Here is a 24,234-nt window from a genome sequence, read left to right on the forward strand (position 1 = left end):
AAGATTGAAATAAGTAACGACAATAGTCTTTGTTTGCATTGACTTGCATCATAACCAAATTATCAAGGTTATAATAATGCAAGCGTTTGAAAATATTAGAGGGTCGGTTGCGAGTTGACATTTTTCGATCCAGCTAATCTTAGTATTTTAATTTTATTCAAATACTTTACGACCACATAACATAACCGATCCTAATTATAAATCTTAATTGTGAATTATTAAAATCTAATTGTGAATTAAAAGTCCTAATTAATCACTCTATGTAATTACTACTCCTAGTATCAAATTAGGATAGTAATTAATTTAGTGGAGTACTAGTCTGCACTGAAAGAGCTGCTGCAACCCTTCCCCTGCAAGAAAGCTTCGGAAGAGTCACAATTTCTGGGTTGGTTTCTGCAACACTCCATTTTTCAATAATTGAGTTTGAAATTTTTTTGTAGTCAGCACTCAAATATTGTGGATGTAACTAATTTCATTAGATACGTAAAAGAGAAAAAATAGAGGGTGTAATTATTAAAAAGGACATACGACAAAATATTATGTTAGCTTACTAGTTAATAGACTAATAACTAACCAATCAATTGTAGCAGATTGATTCCAATTCCCAATTTGGAAGGATATATTAGTCAATTAACTGAATAATCGATTTAGATATTAATCGAAACAATCAAATAAATCAGTCCTAAGTGCATCAACATTGAATTAAATCTAGGAGTGGTAATTAATAAAATCTTAGCAAGAAATTGATAAATTCTACTTCTCAGATGGGACAAGCTTCCCAATATATATAATTTTGAATTGTATCGAGATATCTGTTAAATTTTTATAAATAAAGTTAATTTTTATTTGAGTTCAAAAGAAACATGGTTGAAAGGCCACTGCTCAATTGCTCAAAATGGATATTTGAATATACACTCACAGGGTATACCATAATTTATAGACGTGGAATTAATTGATAAAGTCGTGTTTTGTTCACATAAAGCATTTCAGCGTTTACATTTGGTAGGCAGCTTTGGGCCTGTAATGTCTCTCTGATACGCCCTGTTTGCACCGCTCCATAGACTGGATTGGCCCATTTTCAGATAGACTGAAAAGAAGACCATTCTACCCACCCACATCCACCGATATTGTTAAATTAAAAGATATTCAATTAAATAAATACTAGTACTTCATAAACTAAAAATATGTGGTCTGCGTGAGATCCCATGTCAATTGTCATGGTATGGTAAATATTAGTATATCGTAATTTGAAAGGAATGGCGAAAGAATATAACATGTGCGACTACAAAGTTTAAGATCTGTAAATATTTCTTCACATGGATCTTTTAATTGGTCTATCACATCACATTAATTTCTACTCCTACTAGATCAAATCTAACACTAAAAACTTATGTAAGACAATGTGCTGATCTACTCAATAATGTTGGTACATCAAATACTTTGATTTAACATTATATTTAGAGATATAGGTTAGGTTTAAAATAAATCTTAATTTTATACTATCAAAACTGATGCTAAATATGAATTCTTAAATTTTTTAAAAAATGGATGGTGGTGATTTAGGGTTTTTAGTCTGCATTAGTATTATGTAAATATGGCATTAAGAGGTAAAATAATTTCATTGATAATTTTATTATATTTACATATGATTCGAAAACATCCACATCATATTGATATATTATATATACTGCACTTAGAGCATTAAACCGTGCAACATACTTTATTAAATCACAACTACTTACGAATTCAAAAACTTATTTCAACAGTATTACAATCATTTCGATATTATATACATTGAACTAGGACATTATGTCCATTGACTTAGACATTATTATGCAAGTTATTATAGAAATATATAGATTACTATATTTTTGTTCAATTGAGAATGAGTTTAAGTAGTACTGTAATTAGGAAAATGAGATATTTGTAATTATATTAACATGTTACAGAATTCGTATCGAAGTCATTGATTGGTCGAATAAATCTCAACTAATTTTCCATATATATTTATCAGAACGAATTGGTGGTTGAATGTTGCTTCAAATTGCAATACTCGTACCAATTTTGTATCGTTTTTTTTATTATTATTTTTACGTCTTAATATAGAATCTTTACGTAAGAAATATTTTACCTACTCCAATATAGTGTAAAATTGGAGTGAGCCGAAATCAGTAATCACACACCGTCGATCAACTTGGCATATCGCCAGCTGGCGTACCCGATGAAATACAACTGGGTCGAGTCGGTAGGTGGGCCCCACATTGGAGTTAGAGAGAGAGAGAGAGAGAGTCATCCGGATCTGCCTATATATTCGCTGCACTTGCGCCTGCGCCTCCCTCCATAATCCTTCATTCTGCTCTTGCTCGACTTCTCTGCGCTCTCCAAATCAGGTAAGCACGCTGAATTGATGCGCAATTACATCTGTTGAATGTTGCATTCATTCTCCTTTTTAGATCTGTACCATTTCCTACCTAAGATGATACTGTTTTGTTGTGTGCCAATCGTGAATCTACTATTTTGAACTAAATCGGAGTCTGTTGAATAGGAAGAAATGTGGTGGTGGTGGTGGTTCTAGATTAAATTCGTTAGTTTGAGGAGTATATCCAGATCTTTTTCAACATTCTGTATTACGATTCAATCTTCTGGTTTTCAGTTGATTATCTCAGCATTTTCTATTGGATTTTGCGGGTTGATAGCTGATCTCAGTGTACGAGATTGTGATCTTAGTGTGACCTTGACGAACTATAGATCTATACTGCATCTAGCCCTACAAGTAGTCATCACTTGGATAGATGTTTCTCCGTTCTAGTATAAGTTTACCAGAATTTGTGCATATGCTTATTCTTTTCCAATGGAAATTAAATGAAGTTGTTTTGTGTTGCCTACAAACTTGTTTCCCTTGCTCACTAGAATAAGGAGCTTCCACATTCTATCTATATGCTAATAGGAATAAAATAGCATAGAAAAATCAGAAATAAATTTGTTATCCGAAATGCAAGATTTTATTGAATACATATGAACTGAGATATACCACCAAATGCTTCTTTCAGGTAGAACATGGACACCTTTCTCTTCACCTCAGAATCTGTGAACGAAGGGCACCCCGATAAGCTCTGCGACCAAGTCTCCGATGCCATCCTGGATGCTTGCCTGGAGCAGGATCCAGAGAGCAAAGTAGCATGTGAAACCTGCACAAAGACGAACATGGTGATGGTCTTTGGCGAGATCACAACTAAGGCCAATGTAGACTACGAGAAGATCGTCCGCGACACTTGCAGAGGCATCGGTTTCACCTCACCGGATGTTGGCCTCGACGCTGACAACTGCAAGGTGCTGGTGAACATTGAGCAGCAGAGCCCCGACATTGCTCAGGGCGTCCATGGCCACCTTACCAAGAAGCCCGAGGAGATCGGAGCTGGTGATCAGGGTCACATGTTTGGCTACGCCACTGATGAGACTCCTGAGCTCATGCCCCTCACTCATGTCCTTGCAACCAAGCTCGGAGCCAAGCTCACTGAGGTGAGGAAGAACAAGACCTGCCCCTGGCTGAGACCCGATGGCAAGACACAAGTCACCGTTGAGTACAGGAATGAGGGTGGCGCCATGGTTCCCATTAGAGTCCACACCGTCCTCATCTCAACTCAGCACGACGAGACTGTTACCAATGAGCAGATCGCAGAGGACTTGAAGGAGCATGTCATCAAGCCGGTGATCCCTGCGAAGTACCTCGACGACAAAACCATCTTCCATCTGAATCCGTCTGGCCGGTTTGTGATCGGTGGCCCACATGGGGATGCTGGGCTGACTGGCAGGAAGATCATCATCGACACGTATGGTGGCTGGGGGGCTCATGGGGGAGGCGCTTTCTCCGGGAAGGACCCGACCAAGGTGGACAGGAGTGGCGCTTACATTGTTAGGCAGGCAGCGAAGAGCGTGGTGGCTTCAGGGTTGGCTCGTCGTTGCATTGTGCAGGTGTCGTATGCTATTGGTGTTGCGGAGCCACTGTCGGTGTTCGTTGATACGTACAAGACGGGGACGATTCCAGATGTGGAGATCCTTGGGCTGATCAAGGAGAGCTTCGACTTCAGGCCGGGGATGATGGCGATCAACCTCGACTTGAAGAGAGGAGGCAACCAGAGGTATCAGAAGACGGCTGCTTATGGTCATTTTGGGCGTGATGATGCTGATTTTACGTGGGAGACTGTCAAGACACTCAAGCCTAAAGCTTGAGTGTTTTTTTTTAGGCGGATTGAATAATTATAGATACAAGTATGAGTGAGGGAAATTGGAGGTGGTTGTTTCAATATTTATTTTTTCTTCACACGTTATCTGTTGTCGTCAAAATTTCATGTCTGAGTTTAATTATAAGTAAAATAGCGTGGTGATAAATGGATTACTATAATGTAAGTTTTTTATACGCACAAAAAAAAAGAAGCTAATGATCAGATCACCACAAGTATGTGTGTTGCGCATTGTCTAATTTCAAAATATACAGAATACCAGCGTACATGGAATTGGGCTTTGATTAGAGACGTAAGAAACTTGATTAAATTACAATAAGTATGGGTGTTGAAACAGCAACTGTATACAGTAGTCCAAGTATTAGATATGAAAAGCAAATCCTTAGTTGCCAAGCTCAACATAGTACATCCAGCAAATGTGAAATGTGGGATTTCGATAAATTCCAGGGGAGCAAAGTGTAATCACTTTTGGTAGTCACTCAATTTCCTTACAACCAAACTTGTTGCATAATGCATCGGCAGCTGTTGAAATTCTTGATTTATCCTGAAAACCAAAGTCCATCAATTTCACTTGCCCATCTCCATCCCCACTTCAATTGGGAAAACACACACAAAGAATTGTCGAGATATAAAGAGTTTGATATACATACCTTGCCTTTTACTGTTATGATCAAAGAGCCTCCTCTTGATTCACGATACGCCCCTTCACGCCCCAAGAAAATCGGATTAGGAAACTACGAACCATAAAAAGAACGATGAATATATAGTTTGTGATGAGAGAATTCTTACCAATGTAGAGATCAGGGAATTTACAACACATTTCAGACAGAGGCTGAGCTGCATCAACCTGCATTATAGATTATTGAAGCTCACATTTCTAAGAAAGACTATAAACACTATGTAAATGAGGATATATGCACAGCGGATGGGCAAGACTCACATCGGAAAGTGTTGTTGCCAGTCTCTTTGAAATAAATGGTTCGGAGATTACTAGAAGTCCGTTGGTCGGCATCAGATCGATCAAGCAATCCCACTCATTTTCCAGCTCAGAAGCATTTGTTGCAGTAAGAATGATGACATTTTGGCACTTGATCTACGAGGCGTAAATGGAAAAGTTTAACAACCATACTGCATTAGATGAGACAGAAATGGTGAATCCAAAAATTACATTTTAAACTTACCAAAGGAACTCTCAGTTTTTCATGATGCAGCAGCTCGGTGATGCCTTCGGGCAACTGTGCCATCTGAAAGGGAAAATCAGGAAAAAGTTTTTTCATAAAGAATTACCCCTTTCTCAACACCAACTGCCACAACTTTTACCAAATTTGATTCTCACAAACGATTATATGTACTCCATATACTATATGATAATCTCATAAAATCGTAGTTGCAAACCAAAGAATACTAGGCCTTCGTCCAATTCATTGCATAAGATTTTTGTTGATCACTTCTCGCGTGTTTCAAGATGCAGCTTCAGTAGACTATAACAAAGCAGTAAAGAAAGTATACAACATGTTACCTCATTCCTATCTCCTGTGCACCTTTCACCTAGTATATGCCTCAAATATTCTTCAAATTCTTCGTCAGGGGCCTTCAGGGAAAAAAGTAAAACAGTGTAAGTAAATACAGTAACACTGGATATACAGCTAGCTCAATATATATGCAACACCAGCAAAAGAGTCACAAAATTTCTTTGTTCCTAGCTAGAGCATAAGATAGACCCTAATTTAATAAGGCCGACCACGGCAACAGCCGACACTTAGTGCCCCAACTATCAAATCACACGTAAAACTAGAGATTAATTATAGTTAGAATAATAATAATATACCATTCGAACGCCAAAAGCTTTAGCAACACCAGCTACAGTGAGATCTGAGGGCAGTGGGCCGACCCCTCCATATATGAAAACCTACATCAACAGTTTCGAGTATCAATGCCACATCGAGGTGAAATTACATCATATAATCCTCCCATACCAAAAGTTGGTGACAGCTGTCTCTCATACTTCCCCACACACAACAAAAACTATAAAAGCTGACTCATACTGCAGAAGGTTTACCATATCACAAGTGGACTCTAGTCGCTCGACTTCATCTGCTACAGAGTCAATCTGGAAAGATAATATTGATGAGTAGAATACTTAAAACAGGAAGTCAACGAAAGGGAGTATTCAGACATATCATATAAGCAAAAACTAAAAACTGCACTACATAAAAATTCACAAACCAAGCTGCCAATTTAGTCGATATAAAGAAAAGTATGGATACTGAGTCGAGGTGCATAGAGTAGCCATCTGAACATATAATTATGACTGCCAGGTCCATGTTAAGTTTGCTAACAATGTACATTATAATAATATACAAAAATAATAGTGAGAAACAGCATTAAGGATATGTGTGAAAATTCAGTACATCCTGAAAAACTCACATCATTTCGGCTAACAGCAATATGTGAAACAGCCCACCCTACAGAGTGGAGCTTTCTACACAGTATGGGCATCATCCGATCCTCGACAGTGCCGAACCTGAGCTATGGATCCAACACAAAATTCTCACTTAGCAAGAAGTCTTCGTGGGAGCTGCAATAGAAATATACGCTACATTTATGCAGACCACTATTTCCGGATAGGTTATCCTTTTCCTTTAGATGCAAAGTTTGTCATGACAAGATGCAAATAGGTCATTTCTAATTATCAAAAATCTGATACCTCTATCAGAAACGACCAAACAAGATAACTGAGACACTGAAATAGTGAAATGAGAGAGATAGAATTCCAAACACAGCAATGCTTGACAGCCAACCTCATTTATAAATACCACATAATAGGGGCATCAAGGAACATGGAGAAAAGGTCAATATATTTTTGCAATAGAACAATCACAAACAAAAAACTTACAGAATTTCGTCTCCCACAGCAATGATCGAGGCCGTAAAATTTCTTTTCAAATGTGAGTCATCCTGCTTAAAGCCATTGCTAGTAGCAGTTGATGGCTGAGATGTGCCCTTTTTAACTCTTCCTGCTCTTTCCAATCTTCCGTCCGGAAGCAGATACGCAGGTTTGTAATTATGTTCATTGCTGTTTGTCTTGCTATGGCACAATAGTGCATTAGGAACTGTATCGTGAATGCTACCAATTGAAGTGTAACTGCAGAAACAAATTACAATAGTAGAATGGCTGAGTACCAAACTGAAAATAAAATCCATAAAGGAAATGAAAGAACGAGGCCCAACAAATTTATTGCCTGAATGTATGTACAGGTAACAGGAAACATAAAAATGTTCCCTGCATAAATATAAGCAAAATGGCATTAAGTAAATGCTACTATAAGTTTTTACATTTTTATCTGAAGAAATTTTGGAGCATGGAGTAAAGATTTACCCTTGATCATAAAGGCTGCAGTATGGAACTTTGCAAGTCAAGAGAAAGGCCCAAACATCTCTGCCATGAAACACTAAAAGGTGAGACCTCATATTAATGCAGAAAGACATAAACAATCTTATATACGTGATAACATAAGGAATACAATTTTGATATAACATGCCATGAATATGAAAAAAAAAACATAACACAAGAATGTGGAAGTGCAATTATTCAGGAAAGAGATGTATTTGAGAATTTGGAAAAGAAATGCACACACAACTTTGATCTACCGAACTTACCTGTATGACCAATCCAAGATGGGATTCACTCTCATGAAAGCTGGCCATCCAGGTGAACTCGGTGAGAACTGCTCTTGCCCAACCTGAAGATTAAGACATTTTCTCAGCCGTACTAACTTATTATGCTCAAAAACCTAAGAGCAAGTTGTTAACATACAGCAGTTGGATCACCAATTCGAACACCGAGAAAAATAGCTCTAATAGGATGTGCTTTTAAAAGGGCCTCCAAGCCAGACTTGAAATCTAGGCGAATGATGTCCATCTGCAATTTATAGCTGCCAAATTGTAAACAACATATCAATAGTCAATCATAAATAACTTTAAATTTAAAAGATTAGAGAAAAGGGTATAAAAGTTGTATGGGGGTAGAGGAAGTTATATTGACATACATAGATGCTGTGTCATAAGTGAATGAGTTGATTTCAGGGAAAACTGAAGAACTCTCGAAATAAATGGTCCGTATTGGAAATGTTATTTCAGTACCGTCGCCTGACAGATTCTTTCCAACCTCATGCAAATAATGGCCTGCCCTAAGAAGGTGCAACAAAACCTGTCGGAACAGAATCGTGTATACCATTATCAGATTCTTCAAAATGGGAAAGGCATGATGAGTTTGGCATGGGAGACCGACCATGTGCATCTATGTAAGAACTTACAGTTGAATCTTTTCCACCATTGAAGCTGAAGGCGACCTCTTCAACACTGTTGATACAATCACTTTAGTGTTTAATCTAATTTTTCTCTGCGGCATTAATAACATTTCTAAACAACCATTGCTATATACTCGCATCAATGACTAAAATCATATAAAAAGCCAATATATATTGCTTTCCTTCAAGTGAAACATGCCTCAATAAAAGCTCGCAAGTTTCTACATCATTTTTACCTCAAAACAACAAATTGCATACCTAGATCTCATATTTCAACCAGTTCACCACAATCAAGCATTTAAAATCATCATTTATACTAAGATTAAAAAACCCAAAGCTGAGGGCAAACACAAAAGAAAGGCACGTACGAGTAAAGAGCAAGAGCTCTTTGGATTACGTAGACGGCATTGTTGTACTTTGTCTTCAACCTTGTATCATCACTTTCTCTTATGGCCTTATCGATCTCCATTTTGACTTTATATCAAACAATCCTTCTGCACGGTTCCAAAAGGACATAAAATTTTCACAATTCACACAAAAAAGAAAATCAAACAAAATCATCTTCGAATTCATGAAACTGACATAAAAGAGTAGTTTTCTAGAAATACAAGAGCTGAAACATACCACAACAAATGCCCACTTCCAATCAATCCTCTTTCTGAAAATCAAATTATCAATTTTTCAGTAAACTCGAGAAATATTTCATGGTCAAGAACCACAAATCGATTACTTAGATGAAAAACTTAATTGGGTTTTCCATAGATTCAAGACATTCAAATTTAACGATTTACATTATAAAAAAAACTAAATCTTCACAACCAATTAGCGTCTAACGATAATATACTGCTGAATGAATCAACACGGAAATAAAGGTATACTATTAAATACGCAAATTCAGATATTTACTTGGAGATTTAAGCTGGAAAAACGCAGGAAACGTTACCTTGTTTCAAGACTCGTGGAGAGTAGGATTTAAGGAGGTTCGCATATTTATAAGAATCCTTTTCAGAAATAATTCTGCGTCGCATTTTATTTATTTATTTATTTATTTATTTATTTATTTATTCTTATTCGGACTAATTTTCGGTTTGCTCAGCAATAAAATTAAAAAATTTGTCTCCATTGATAACCGAACAATAAATTATCAATTTTTTTAAGAATTTTTCTTAAACGAATCAATACTTTATTAAATATATCCTTCTCCCAAATGCAACTCCCATCCCATTGTTTTTATTTTTATATTTACACCATTAATTTTCCAATATATAAATATTACATGTGAAATTGATTCAAAGGAAATCAAAATACTCCATATAACATTGAATTCAAATATTGAATGAAAAGGATTGCTTTCTTTTCAACGTTCGTGTTTCTCATCCTATCTTGTTTAGATTTTAGATAAATTTTACCTTTAGCTGAATATTCTAAAATGATTGGTTTGTAACAGTATAAAGCTTTGCAGTCTTCTCTTTTGTTGATACCTAACTTTACTGCTTATCTTTTTAGATACATAGTAAACTAAATGAAAAAGATTTTGATGTAAATGAGTCTTTTTTTCCTTTATTTTTCATTAGGAAAACTGTGAGGTGTGGAGAACTAAAAATGTATATTAATTTTAGGTATTACAGTATATGTCTGGTTAAATAACTTTTTAGCAAAATGTGGTATCAAATTCTTTTGATGGTGAATTTGTGATATTTAGTAGTCATTATCAAACATCTTGATATATTATGCTTTTTTAATTTCTTTTGGTTAGATATATGCACTTGGCTTTGTACTATGACTTATAGAAGTCATTTTCAAATACAAATATATGTAGTATCAATCTAATTTTGGGGGTGTTTGGTCCTTTTCGAATACGCACCTAATTAATGTATGTGGAGTATATATTTAAACCACATATTATCTAAAAGTTTATCATACAAACGAACTTTGTGTCTCATTTCGTAAAGGTGGGATTTTAGATGGGGAACCACCTAGGGAATAGATAAAAATAATACTATGTCTTTATAATTATTTAAGGACCAAGTCAAATAATTAATTCTGAAAAGTCAATGTAATAATTCCAACAAAAATTGCGAAGTTTCTGAGGAAAATCCACCACGAATCCAATTATTCAACAGATAAAATTTCAATAAGAAATTGCATAGGAAATTCAAGCAGACACAAAAAAATTCAAGTTGCAGTTGTCTTTGACCACCATTTCAAATTGATAATTAAAATATAAAAATAGAACACAAAAATTTTTAGTACATGGAAATTTCACCACATGTATATTAGCAGTACTATAAATTTATAATTCAAGTAATACAGTAGCATCTACGAAGCCAGTAAAGTGAAAGAAGCATTCCACAAATTTAAACGCAATCTTGAAAACACAAGACAAGCAATACCTCCAATTTTGAAACTCTTACACCAACAACTGCGATTCAGCAGTTCCATGATCATCCGCGCGCAACATTCATTTTTCTCGATTTAGTCTTCTTCCCATGCTTCAACCAACAATTCGACCATCTTCTGCTCGTGTAGAATGCAGCTGTCAAAAACGCGTCAAACTCAAAAGACTCGTGAAAATTTTGGTTGAAGAGCTTACAGATAAAGGAACTGGTCCATCAAAAGGCACCTCCTTGAACGTGCTCGAGCTAATTATCAAAACATTACAGAAATATGAACTTTTAAAAAAATTGTTTTGATCGTTCCCATTTTGTTGATTAGGATAAAAGAAGAGATATGAGTGCGAACATACCAGTGTATCGTTGGCTCCCTAGGCTTTCTTTGGGAAGCACTAGATCGATCACCTCTCCAAGCTCTTCTCATTTCATGCCAGGCTATTGCGGCTGCAGGAGTAGACCCAAATAGATTCTAAGATACTCCGCTCAAAAAAACAAAAAGGACGAGATCAGTATCATCCATCATTTAAAGATTCAAGATGAAATGGAGAGTACTTCTAAGGAACACAACACTAATTATACTACAAGAAACATAGAGGGTTGCAAGGGAATAACCATAGTTGACAAAGAGAGTGTTGCAGTTATCTTCATTAGCAGCCCTCTTTTCTACATTCACAACACCCGAACCTCCCATGCAGTGGTCTGTGTATAGGCAAAAATTGATGGCATTGGAGTCCATCTCCAGAAAGAAGAATGGCCACTAGCTTTCCAGATGCTGAAAAAACACCGATGTAATTAGGAAAAAGGTTCAACACATTACACTCAGAAAAAAAACTTCACTGTCAAGCACAAGCAACACAGATCCAGTGAGGTAGAAAGAAATGGGAAACAAGAGAGAAAGTAAACATTTCCAAAACGAATGGATTTCATTTCTTTGATGCCGAAAAGTAACTGATACTAAAAGTCAGTTGAGCTACTTACCATCAAAAATTATCAGAACAAATTTAAACAAGGGCAAGTTAAAGTGTTTTGAGATTTGAACTATTCTAGGAATGTGAAGATGCTAGTTGCTACAATCACTACTATCCTGTTCGAATGCATTGCTACTATAACTTTTAATTTCCTCACACCCTTAAATCAAGATGCACGACTATCAACTTGATATCTTTGAATCCAAAAAAGCTTCTTAGCAGCTACAGCACCCAAACATGTTAATATACAAAACAAGCTCCACATAATCATTTATAGTTATAATGCATGACAAGGGTTCCTGATCTCCACAAAACAACAGAGTCATTGTAGAAAAATGAGTAAGCAACTGTCCAACAAAACTTATGCTTGATTGTTTATCCACTTTCAAGTTTCAACTATAACAAAGCCTTCATCCTATTACTCGGTTTCTACACCCAGAAGCAATGTGAATCCTCAGTGTACTGTTTCATAAATCTGCAAACCAAAATCAATAGGCCATAGTCATTTATACTCTCCAGCACTCATTTTCTACATCTGCAATGCTCAATGGCACTCAATTCAATAGCCAAATTTGAATTCAAAAACAACACTTACAGAAGCCCACAACAGCATAGCTTTGAAATTTTTAAAAAACCACCAACTCCACATAAAATCCAACAGCAATCAAAGCTAAAGTTGGCAACAAGATTCGATGCTAAGAGTTGTAGATAACATGGATGATTCTTCCAAGTTCAAAACAACAAGCATTTCACCCAATCATTAACAGCGAGTTTCGAGAAATAAGAAAAGAAAAAGGCCTAACCTTCAAAAAAAAAAAAGAGATGGGATTTCGGTTTAAGTTCAAACTGCAGGAGTTGCCATTGAAAACGTTAGCAAACTATTTTTAGATGTTTATCCGGAAAGAATATGAATAGTTTCAACTTTCAACAACAAAAAATTGTACTATATGTTCTTCATTATTGACCTAGAAATACCCATCAGAGTTTGAGCTGGATTGCGAGATTGAGGTCCACTGAAAATGTGATCGGATTGCCAATGGTTTTCCCAATTAGAAGAATAAAAGCATTTTTATATTTCTCATAATTGATCTCTAAAGTAATTTCTTTTGATTGGACAATTAAAATCCAATGCCCTGGGATGAAATAAGTATGAAATTGGAAATAGAGTAAAGATTCTAATTTTGCATACTAATTACTCCCTCCGTCAAAAAATATACATTTTAGATTCGGCACGGGTTTAATGCAAAATTGATATAGTTAGAGAGAGGCATAGAGAAAAAGTAATTAAAGTATTGTTAGTGGAGAATGAGTCTCACGAGAAAAGAGTTTCCAAAATTGGAAAATGCATATTCTTATGGAACAGGACTAAAAAGAAAAAAGAGTGCATATTCTTGTGGGACAGAGAGAGTATAAATTATGACGGTAGATTATTGATTTATTCAAATTTTGCAATGAATTAAAATTTTGGTGCTAACATAATTTGATAACTTACATACGTGATATTTTCTGACGTCAACCAAAATCGTATTATACTAAATTAAATAAATTCATTTATTAAAGGGATATTGGTCTCTAAAACCATGAACTTTGAGCAAATTTTGGTATTTCCCACGAACTTTAAAATTGGTCTAATAAATCACAAACTTTACATTTTGTTTGTTATTTCCCATGGCTTGTCAATCACCAAATCTAACCAACTTTCGTGCAATTTTTATCCTACTCAGCACTACTAAATCAACGTGATTTTCTACGTAACATTTTATCCTACTTATCACGAACTTAAAAAGTAATCTAAAATATCATAAACATTTCCCGGTTGCTCGCGTATAATAAGATTTTTGCCAAAGATATCTTATTTGGGCTGCCATGGGAAATAATAAACAAAATGTAAAGTTTGTAATTTTTGACCAATTTTAAAGTTCATGGGAAATACCAAAATTTGGCCAAATTCATGGTTTTAGGGACCAATATCCCTTTATTAAATTAGAATTTTGATTAAGCTATATAAGTATCACAATTTTGATGGGATGTGATCAATGGCTAACTTTCTTAAGTTGCTAACTTTGTTGATTCATCAACGCAGTATATTAAAAATGTCAATACATAATTTTGTTGACACTTCAATATATTGTGTTGCTATTGTGTGTTGACATCTTAATGTCTTCGTGTTGACATTTTTAATACAATGCGTTGAAGAGTTAGCAACTTAAAAACTTAGCAATACAACGCACCCCCAATTTTGATTGTTTGTAAAATCAAAATAAATAAATAGTTTAATAATTTATGGAAATATTTGAAGACTTCAAATTGAAGTTGATATACAAATAAGAATTGAAACAAATTTAGAATAATTTCAAATTTAACAAATCTAAGGGATATGAGAAAAATGTTAATGTGATGATGGGGTTAGATTTCCTAGATAAAATAACATTAAGATATAATCTAGAATTAAGTTATGAGATTATTTTAGTCATAGGGGTTAATTATGACTAATTATCCAATGATTATGCATCTAGAATTGAGTTGTGAGATTAAATCTCATGAGCCAAACACACTGCATATTTAATCTCGGGATACAATCTTGCAAGCCGAACTGCCCCAATATGTATTGCTACATTGAAAAGGAAAAGAAAGTGTTGATTAAACATGCTCTTTATTTTATACCTTCACTGATATACGTCCTTTAATTTTCTTATACTGGCATGAATATAGATATTAAAATTGAGACGATAACGCATCCGACCTTAGCTCAGTTGGTAGAGCGGAGGACTGTAGTATGTTTGCGGAGGACTGTAGTATGTTTGCCGAAATCCTTAGGTCGCTGGTTCGAATCCGGCAGGTCGGACTTTTTGAGATTATTATTTTAATTTGTTGTTTTCCCTTTCCGCATGCTATAAAGGCCCAATTTGCGGCCAAAGAGAAAAATAAAAAAACGATGAGTGGGGAAGACGAGACTGCGGCATCAGAAGCAGCAGCGGAGGAGATGGCGCGTAGCATCACGTACATCACCGGCTCTCAGCTTCTCCCTCTCATCCGCCGCCCTAACATCGCCATCATCGACGTCAGGTGAGCTTCCGACTCAACGCTGTTTTACTCATCATCATATTTATGTACTAGCTGAATCAATTACTCATTACGACTATTTGATTGGAGTCAAAACTTGTTTCTTTCTCAAAATCTAATATTAGGGATGACGAGAGGAGCTACGACGGCCATATAGCGGGATCCTTACACTATGCGAGCGATACGTTTATGGACAAATTACCGAATCTCGTTGAAGCTACCAAAGGCAAGGATACTCTCGTTTTCCACTGCGCTCTAAGCCAGGTATGCTATTCATTTCTTCCAATTTTTTCTGTATTTATAGGTCAACATTTTATCGATGTTTGGCGATCATACTTGATCTTTTTCTCCTGCGGTTTGCCATAGTAGATTTAGGGTTATTGGCATAAGTTTTCTTCAATCATAAATAACTATTGGATTACGTGGTTATATGTTGTTTTACTGAGATTCTGCCCTATATCGGTTCTGGGTAGAAGATTAGAACTTAGAGACCTCACAATCATATTCTGTTCCTAAGTTTACTTTGGAGAATTGAGAATTTTGCAAAGCATTTTAACAATTTTCATGGTGATAGTTGGTTCAATTTGGGAGTGCTTTAGTTCAAGAGTATAGTTGAATTCAGCTGGCCAAAACTGTTAACGTATTGTTTTGCTCCTAACCTTATGTTTGGGTGATTTTTAATGCACCATGATGCGTTTTCTATTGTTCTGGGGGTGGCTTGGCCAATTTTTTCTCCTGCTGCTACTTTTTTCTTTTCTTCTATTGTACTCCCTCTGGCCCATTACAAATGAAATGTTTTCTTTTTTAGTTTGTCCCATTAAAAATGAAACGTTTCCTAAAATGGAAACATTTGCATCTCTCTTACTTTACTCTCTCTTCATTAACTCATAAAACAACACTACATAAAAACCCGTGTTGATTCCCAAATGTTGCATATTTAATGGGACAGAGGGAGTACATATTATCTCTCAAGCCAGAATCATGGAATGACTAGATTACTCGTATTGAATTGCTTCAATTGATCTTTGATGCCTTCTGAACAACCTCGGTTCTATTGGAATAAGCCTGTGAGTGATTTTTTGGTATGATAAGGCATGTTGAGTCTTATAGAGTAAAGAGCATATCAGATGGCACAGCTTCTAATTTCTATTAGTAATATATCTACCTTCCTCTGCTTTAGTAATCGATGTAGGTTGTTTTGTTTCAGTAACTGCAGTTTTGAAATTGCTTGGCTTCTTTTGGTACTGTTATTATCCCAGGCTCCCAGCTAAATAACTGAAAGAGGAAACCTTGATAGTGACACTTGGATCTAATAGTGGGTTGTGTAGTGGTTCTGGTGCTGGTTGTTTTTAGTCATTAGTTCTAAGTGTAGCTAATGTGGTTCGAGTAATAATGGTATAGCGATTGCAGAGAGTTGGAAATCCCACACTTGACAGGAGTTACAAGCTTACAACTGTTGTGGCAGGAATTTTTTTGTTGTCGAACATTGGAGTATAAATGAGAAGGGAAACCACAAAATTCAGATATACTATTAAATTTCAAACAGAAAAACTTAGGGTCACAAAAATGAAATGATTGAGAACAGAGAACTCAAAGTAGTATTGTACTGCCACAACACATATTCTGCTATTGTATTCCTTTTCTTGGTAGCTTTTACTCCTTAATACACACATTATGTGATACTTTATCAGCCATGATTTAGAGATAACCTCTGCCACCAACACACTATAATCACTGCTTTTCTTTTTTGAAACATTAGAACTTGAGACAATCATGTTTGCTTGATGCCTTGCTCCTGCATCTGTTTCAATAACAGCTTGAGATTGCATCTTCTCCAGCTTTGAGTACTGGGTGCCAAATTTTTGCAGGTTCGAGGACCCAAATGTGCTCGAAGGTTTGCTGAGTATGTTGCTGATGCAAAAGATTTGGGAGTGAAAGATATAGTAGTTCTCGAGCGTGGATTTAATGGTTGGGAATCTTCGGGTAGGCCTGTTTGCCGCTGCAACAACATTCCCTGCAAGGGTGGTGAGTCAAAACCCTAATGCTTCCGTGAAGATAGGTGGCTGCAAGAAAATAATTTTTGCTATAGCCCTGATGATGGGACAATTGCATTGATATTAATTTACAAGTAATATTGTGAGGAATTATGTGCACTACTTAATTAATTCGTTATGTTTAATGGTATATTTTCTTGTTGCATGTTACTATGTATATTGACCAGACTTCAAAGAACGGAACGTGAATAATAAACTTGTGGGATAGATTGCTGGATTTATCAAAATCTGCACCCTGTACATCATTTATCTATCATTGCAGCAGTTAAAACACTAATTTTCAGTTTTGTACTTTTTCAAGATAGCAGATGATCATCCAAGATTCAAGGTTTGTGAGCTTGTTTGAATCGAAAGATTGGACTTACCGAGAAGAGTTGAGGGTTTTCATTTTCAGATTATTGTAGAAAAGAACCCCCAACAGTTTGAGTCTTGTTGTAATACCACATTTCTAATCAATTCGAGCGCTTCATTGTTTATTTTTCTCCACAGCTTTCTACCTTCTATCTTCACTACTCTAAAATTCCTTAGTTCCCTCATTCTCGTTCTTCATTTAACTTCACACTTCTCTCCACACTGCGCCACAGCCACCCGCCGCTCTCCACCAGGACCACCGTATCCTCGGATCTATAGTGATTAGCGCACACTTCTATGCTTTTTGCACAATAGCAGCGACTATTAGCGAGTTCATATTTATTCGAAAAAGTAGATGCATAGGAGAGTGGATGATTTTGAAAATTCTGATTAAAAGTTATATTATGAAGTTTTAATCACTTTAATATAAATGATCTACCCCTTATTTTTGTTTTAAAAGTTATTGAAGTGGAGTACTAATTTTAAATATACTTGCAATGGCTCGGGCATGGATCCTCTGTGCAGCGGGGGGTGATGTGCTCATCTATACCACACATAATGTAAATAAATGAAAATAATTTAAGTGTACAAAAATTAATGAAGGCGTAGATAAGCACATCATACTCTGCTTTGCATTTTGCCACAGCATGGGATCCTTGCCCGCAATGACTCCTCTAAAATATGTCCACACTAATAAGCTAATAATAATGTACTAGTAAGTTTTTTGGTACTACATTAATTAAAATTTTTAAATTACAAAAAAGAGTTGAAAACAGTGATTTATTTTATTCCTTATAGGCAAAATATAAAATAAAAAACAATAATTGGTTAGCACTTAGCATAAGAGAGTTGTATACAAGAAAAACGCTGCAATCCGTTCCGCTCCGCCAAAAAAACTAGTCCAAATTCACTCGCAAATAAGCGCGCATTCCGACAGTCAATCCGGACATGGTAATCCTCGATTTTTCTCAGTTGCTCCCGATATTATCTTAGCACACCATCTTATGATGGTAAGTAATCCTGTTGTGCAGGTTTGCTTGGCGTTACAGGCGAAGGTTTACGGATTGTTTGGATGGGAGTATCGGAAGCCGGTGAGAGCGCCTCCGGCTTGCCCTATTAAACCTTCAGTAAGTAGACTGTTTTGTCAATTATTGATTTCTCATGGCTTTTGTTAGGGTTGGGACGTATTTATTCGAGAGTAAAATTTTAATGCTTCTTTCTCTTAAATTTAGGCGAAGTTTGGAAATTGGGTTATGTTAGTAAGAGAGATGATAATAACAGGAGGAGCCCTTTGTATTCATGTAGCCTCTGCTTTCTCCTCTTGTACAAATGAGTTGTTTCGTTTGTATCATGCTGCTGAATTGAAACTGTCTTGCTTCCATATACTATCTTACAACAGGGGTGGGTGTGTTTATTGCTGTCAAAATCTGAATTTTAGTTGCTTGAGGTCACTCTTTATACAGGCTTAGTAATAGTACAACTCTGAAATTTTTAGTTCTGATTGTTTAAGAAGATTTGGTAAGTCTACTCTTTAGGTTACATTGTTTAACTGGTACCATTGCCAAACTGCATCACCACTTTAGATTGTACTATCTATATTTCATGTTTATTGAATTGGTCAATAAAGTAGGAGGACATCTTGTGTAAAAAGATTTCAGGTAAGGAGGACCTTGCTGCTGATGCTCCAAAACCAGTTGGGGTTGATGATGTAAAGCAAGATTAAAGATGGTCTATATCCTGTCTGGAGTGGCAAAGTGCTCTTAAATGTTGAAATCTAAATGTTTATCGCCATTGTCCTACAGCAATGTATCATGAATTCTTTTTGCCTAATCTGTATGAATATACTAAATGATAGTAGTAGTACTTAATCTTTTGTTCTAATTTCTGAAAAAAAAAGAAGATGACGAGCTCTAACCAGCAGACATACATGAGAATCTACCACCATCACCATGACGCCTTTCCCGGATTTTACTTAACCGCCAATGCTCCTTTAGCAGACGACTACGCCTCCATGTTAGAAAAGGGAGAGCCACTGGCGGTGCAGATGGCCAAGAAGGATCTGTTTATCATAAAATGACTCCATGAACTTCAGTTTGCATTTTTTTAGAAAGAGGAGAAGAAGAAAGCAAGAGAACAATAATTGAAAAAATTAAAGATGATAATCTTTAGGACTAAATGACCGCGAATGATATTATAGTAAGGTATAGAAACAAAAAATATGGTCATGATTTACTTCCATTTTATATTTCTTCTGTCCACAAAAAATAGTCACATTCTTGGACGACATGAGTTTCAATAAAAATTTGGTAAAGTAAGAGAGAATGAGAAAAAATAGTTAAAGTAGTAGATATGTGGAGTAAAAGTAAGTAAGGAAAGATGTGAAGAAAAATTAGGTAAACTAAAAGAGAAGAAAAAGTAGATAAAGTATGAAAGAGACTTAACATTTATAGAAATGAGATTATTTTTTGTTGACATACCAAAATGAGAAAGTGGATTATTTTTGGTGGACAAGGGAGTAGAATTTAGGTAAATACTCTAAGTGTAAGAGCATCCACATCCGTGATCTTGCCAACGAGCACGGATGTGGGCCCAGACCCACTTTTTCTGCATGCTCTTAGGCAAGAGCACAAAACCAACATCCGTGCTCTTCCGCAAGGGCGAGCACAAGGGTCCCACCAATCCATTATTCAATTTAAATAAAAACATTTCCACAAATTTAAAATACATTAAAAATACCCGGAATAATATTATAAAATACATTAAAAATTAAAAATTACATAATTAAAATCATAAAAAATAAAAATTACATAATTAAAATCATAAAAAATAAAAATTACATAATTAAACTCCTAATCAATAAAAAATACATAATCCAACTTCTAAAATAAAAAAAACCACTACTCGTGGCCAAATTTCGCCCAAATGTGTTTGATTAGGTCTTCTTGTAGCTCAACGTGGGTTCGGGTATCGCGCATTATGTGCCTTGTTTCGATCCTCTCACCCACCGTCGTATGCACACCTCGGCGTGGGGGAGACCTCGCGCTTGAGCTTCCGACTTCATCCTCGTCGTAAAAGCTAGCCGCCCTCGGTCCTTCGTCGGCTATAATCATGTTGTGTAAGATAATACACGTGTACATGATGTCGGCGATATTTTTCACGTACCACAGCCGAGACGGGGCCTTCACAATGTTGAATCGGGCTTGAAGGACCCCAAAGGCTCTTTCGACGTCTTTCCGCGCGGACTCTTGACGCTGCGCAAAAAGAACCCGTCTCGGGTCTTGCGGGTTGTTGAGCGTCTTCACGAAAGTCGACCACCTTGGGTAGATACCATCGGCGAGATAGTAACTCATGTGGTATACATTTCCGTTGACGGTGAAGTCGATCGCCGGTGCTACACCATTCAACACATCATTGAAGAGGGGTGAAGAATAAAGCACGTTCAAGTCGTTGTTGGATCCGGCAACACCGAAATATGCATGCCAAATCCATAGGCGGTAGTCGGCGACCGCTTCAAGGATAAGTGTTGGGCCGCAGCCTTTGTGGCCGCTTAAGTGTTGCCACCTCCAAGTAGTCGGGCAATTCTTCCACCTCCAATGCATGCAGTCAATGCTGCCAAGCATACCGGGAAAGCCATGGACTGTTTCGTGAAGACGAAGCAATCGTTGGCAATCATCGGTGGTGGGTGCCCGAAGGAATTCATCACCGAAAGTTGAACGAAAGCCCTCGCAAAAATTTTTAAGACAAAGGATTCCAATGGACTCACCGACATGCAAATACTCGTCGAAGACGTCGGCCGTTTGCCCAGTAGCAAGTTGTCGGATGGCACACGTACACTTCTGTAACGCCGAGAGACTTTGCCGACCGGCTGCATCTGGACCTGTTTGCAAGTATTCAACATGGGCGGACAATGTGTTGACAATACGCATAAACAAGCGCTTTTACATGCGAAAACGGAGCCTAATCTTCCGGAAACCGCGCCTGGTCGGAAAAATAGTCTGCAACGAGCCTTTCGTGGGCTCCCTCCCGGTCACGATGAATTTAGCGGCGAGTTGATCTAGTTGGTTGAGGAAGAGGGGCGGGGGTATTCACTGCGACATATGCTTCATAAGCGGCACGATGTTGTTCGTAGTATTCTTGTTTTTCGCGTTCCGCTTCCGCAATGAGATGGGTGAAATCCATTTGAGGTTTTGAGTGAGAGATGAAGGTGTAGATAAGTTGTAAGAAAAATATGAATGAGAGATGAATGAGATATGATTTGATGTGAAAAATGGATGATGAATGTGTGTATTTATAGATGATTTGGGGGAGAAAAAAATTAAAAAAAATATAGAAAAACGGGCAAAAAAATGGCCATTTTTTTGGGATTGTGAAAATATTTTTTTTGGGTATTATTTTTTTTAAAATTAATTTTCCAACGGATATGCCGTTGGCCAATCAGAACGCGCCACGTCGCCTGCTCGCTGGCACGGACGTGCTCAATGCATCGAGCAGCGCCGTGCCAGCGGCGTGAGCGCAACGGCGGCCAGCGTCTCCGTGCCGCTGGCATGGATGGACGGACGGACGCGTCCCTGCTCGCCGATGTGGATTCTCTAACACATTTTATTTTAACAAAACTAAAAATGTACTCCTATATTGCACTAACTTGACTTGATGAGAGTATTAAGAAACTTTTTGTTTTTTCTGAAAAATCTTGAAAGTAAGTGTGTGTCGGCTTTAGCACTAACACAATTATTTAAATATTTGAGGCTAAAATATTTGAGTTCGTGTTTTTCACTGTGTTACTCCCCCGTCCCAGTTTAAGAGTAAGAATTAGTTATGACACGAGTTTTAAGAAATTGGTGGAGTGTGTAATAAATGAAGTGAGTTGGTGGAAAGTGGTCCCTTTTGACTTTTTGAATTTAAAAGATGTTTCTTTTTGAATTGTAAGTCAAATTCATTAAGTTATTTAAACTTATGGTTTTTAATCTTTCAGTTTGATTAATTTTTCTTCCCTAAATTTATTAAACCTGCTGCCAACAGTAAAAAAAATTTGACTAACACATGTAAAGTGAGTGCATTTGGCCATCACATCTCAAACAAATTTAAAGAGGGAAACCAACAACTTTTTCACTAACTCAAACTCCAAAATAAGGAGGGAAACATTACAATCCCATGGAGGGAAAAATCCAAAATCATTCAAAAGCTAAACTACACCTATAAATACATTGACTCCACCATTACTATCAAACACTTCAATTCCACCTACCAAAAACAAAACAAACATATTTATAGCTGAAATACCCTCAAAAAATTCTCATCATAGGGTAAGGGAGATGGAGCAAGAGATTGGAGCAGGAGCAAGAGTTGGAGCAGGAGCAGAATCAAGAGGCAGAGCTAGAGAAAGGGCCAGGGCCTCTCTGAGTTTGAGCAGCCAAGAGAAGAACCTTATTGTGCAGTTCCTTCAACAGCAATGCCGTGATGGAGCACTTCCACATGGTTCATTTGAAGAGGCAGCCAAAAAATTCAAAGTGCATGCAATGACAGCCAGCCGCTTATGGACGATAGCCAAGCAGCAAATGGAAAATGGGGAACATGTTGTCATAACGGGCAAAGCATCAGGATATAGCAAGCAAAAAAGGTAAACTAATTCTAGATGAAGATAAGTTTAGAAACTTATTTGTGCTTGAGAGATCATCAATCAAAAAACTTGCTATTAAGATGGAAGTTAGCAAGTCCACGGTTGGTAGATGAGTGAAGGATAATCAGGTGAGACCACATACAAGTGCCATAAAGCCAGCACTCACTGAAGCAAACAAAATTGCTAGGATGAGATGGTGTCTTACCCATATTCAGCCAACTATAGCTGAAGGTAAACTTCTTTATCATGCAATGCATAACACAGTTCATATCGACGAGAAATAGTTCTACATGACAAAGGCTACAAACCGGTACTACCTGTTGCCGGATGAGGATGAGCCTTACAGGTCTTGTAAGTAAAAAAGATTCATCACTAAAGTGATGTTCATGTGTGTTGTAAGTAGGCCACAATTTGGCAGTGATGGGTAGACCATCATTGATGGTAAAATAAACATATTTACTTTCACACTGCAAGTTCCAGCCAAAAGGAAGTCAAAGAATAGGTCAAGAGGGATACTAGAGACAAAGCCTATTCCATCAGTTAATAAGGAAGCCATGAGAGAATGTCTCTTCAATCAGGTATGTACATTTTTGGATTTCACATTACTATCAAACATTGGTAATGTCATCACTTAGTCATTCATTCATTCATACATCATGCACAGATAATTCCAACCATCAAGGCTAAGTGGTCAGTCAATGCAAGCAAGGATATATACATCTAACAAGATAATGCCAAACCCCACCTGAAATCCTCTGACCTAGAATTTGAGGCACTTGCAAGTTCTGATGGTTTTCAATTCCATCTAATTAGCCAACCACACAACTCCCCAGACACCGATGTATTGGACCTTGGCTTTTTTAGAGCCATACAATCACTCCAAGATGACAAACTAGCCACCAATATATATGAATTGTTGGGTAATGTTTGAACTTCTTTTGAGGAACTCTCACCACAAACTTTGAAAAATGTTTTCTTAACATTGCAAAGCTGTTTCACCAAGATACTAGAACTCCATGGAGGCAACAACTACAAAATCCCCCACTTGAACAAAGAGAGGTTGTGTAGGGCAGTGGGGTTTTCTACCTCACTTGAAGTTGAAGAGACTATGGTAAGGGAAAGCTTGGAGTATCTACAACTCCCTAAGAATAATGGGGGTGTCTCATATGACATAGGGCCTCTAAGCAATATTTTAGGTTTCTAGATAGGCCACTTAGGTCATGGGGTTTACAGTATA

At 36.8% G+C, this 24,234-nt stretch overlaps 3 protein-coding genes, 1 long non-coding RNA gene and 1 other non-coding gene across 10 annotated transcripts; 4 read left to right on the forward strand and 1 right to left on the reverse strand.

Moving 5' to 3' along the window:
* The first annotated feature begins 2,293 nt into the window (after nt 1-2,293).
* Nucleotides 2,294-4,389, forward strand: LOC121762619 (S-adenosylmethionine synthase 3-like). Its single transcript, XM_042158573.1, has 2 exons — nt 2,294-2,390; nt 3,051-4,389. Exon 2 carries the CDS (start codon nt 3,058-3,060, stop codon nt 4,228-4,230), a length of 1,173 nt encoding a protein of 390 aa, XP_042014507.1. The 5' UTR covers nt 2,294-2,390; nt 3,051-3,057; the 3' UTR covers nt 4,231-4,389.
* A 116-nt stretch (nt 4,390-4,505) lies between these two features.
* On the reverse strand, nt 4,506-12,959 carry LOC121762606 (FAD synthase-like). 6 transcript variants are annotated; one of them, XM_042158551.1, is made up of 22 exons: nt 12,878-12,959; nt 12,716-12,758; nt 11,298-11,716; nt 11,145-11,193; nt 10,945-11,068; nt 9,176-9,209; nt 8,920-9,045; nt 8,558-8,603; nt 8,291-8,451; nt 8,059-8,176; nt 7,902-7,984; nt 7,621-7,680; nt 7,138-7,386; nt 6,669-6,765; nt 6,301-6,351; nt 6,070-6,150; nt 5,761-5,832; nt 5,423-5,485; nt 5,182-5,334; nt 5,031-5,088; nt 4,892-4,944; nt 4,506-4,785 (listed from the first exon to the last, which is right to left on the reverse strand). In XM_042158551.1, exons 7-22 carry the CDS (start codon nt 9,018-9,020, stop codon nt 4,717-4,719), a joined length of 1,515 nt encoding a protein of 504 aa, XP_042014485.1. In that variant the 5' UTR covers nt 9,021-9,045; nt 9,176-9,209; nt 10,945-11,068; nt 11,145-11,193; nt 11,298-11,716; nt 12,716-12,758; nt 12,878-12,959; the 3' UTR covers nt 4,506-4,716. The 6 variants fall into 6 exon arrangements, with proteins under 6 accessions (XP_042014485.1, XP_042014484.1, XP_042014486.1 ...); XM_042158550.1 differs by lacking the exon at nt 12,878-12,959 and having other exon boundaries at nt 11,298-11,388; nt 11,557-11,716; nt 12,716-12,848; XM_042158552.1 differs by lacking the exons at nt 11,145-11,193; nt 12,878-12,959 and having other exon boundaries at nt 10,945-11,087; nt 11,298-11,388; nt 11,557-11,716; nt 12,716-12,848.
* Nucleotides 12,960-14,650: 1,691 nt separating this feature from the next.
* TRNAY-GUA lies at nt 14,651-14,757 on the forward strand. The gene is made up of 2 exons: nt 14,651-14,687; nt 14,722-14,757. It is a non-coding gene; the product is annotated as a tRNA-Tyr (tRNA).
* On the forward strand, nt 14,667-17,250 carry LOC121762639 (arsenate reductase 2.2-like). Its single transcript, XM_042158597.1, has 3 exons — nt 14,667-14,978; nt 15,101-15,239; nt 16,844-17,250. Exons 1-3 carry the CDS (start codon nt 14,689-14,691, stop codon nt 17,015-17,017), a joined length of 603 nt encoding a protein of 200 aa, XP_042014531.1. The 5' UTR covers nt 14,667-14,688; the 3' UTR covers nt 17,018-17,250.
* A 943-nt stretch (nt 17,251-18,193) lies between these two features.
* LOC121762649 lies at nt 18,194-19,261 on the forward strand. Its single transcript, XR_006042262.1, has 3 exons — nt 18,194-18,331; nt 18,412-18,507; nt 19,032-19,261. It is a non-coding gene; the product is annotated as an uncharacterized LOC121762649 (long non-coding RNA).
* Nucleotides 19,262-24,234: the final 4,973 nt, after the last annotated feature.

This window comes from Salvia splendens, chromosome 13 (genome assembly GCF_004379255.2).
Source record: "Salvia splendens isolate huo1 chromosome 13, SspV2, whole genome shotgun sequence".
Taxonomy (NCBI): Eukaryota; Viridiplantae; Streptophyta; class Magnoliopsida; order Lamiales; family Lamiaceae; genus Salvia; species Salvia splendens.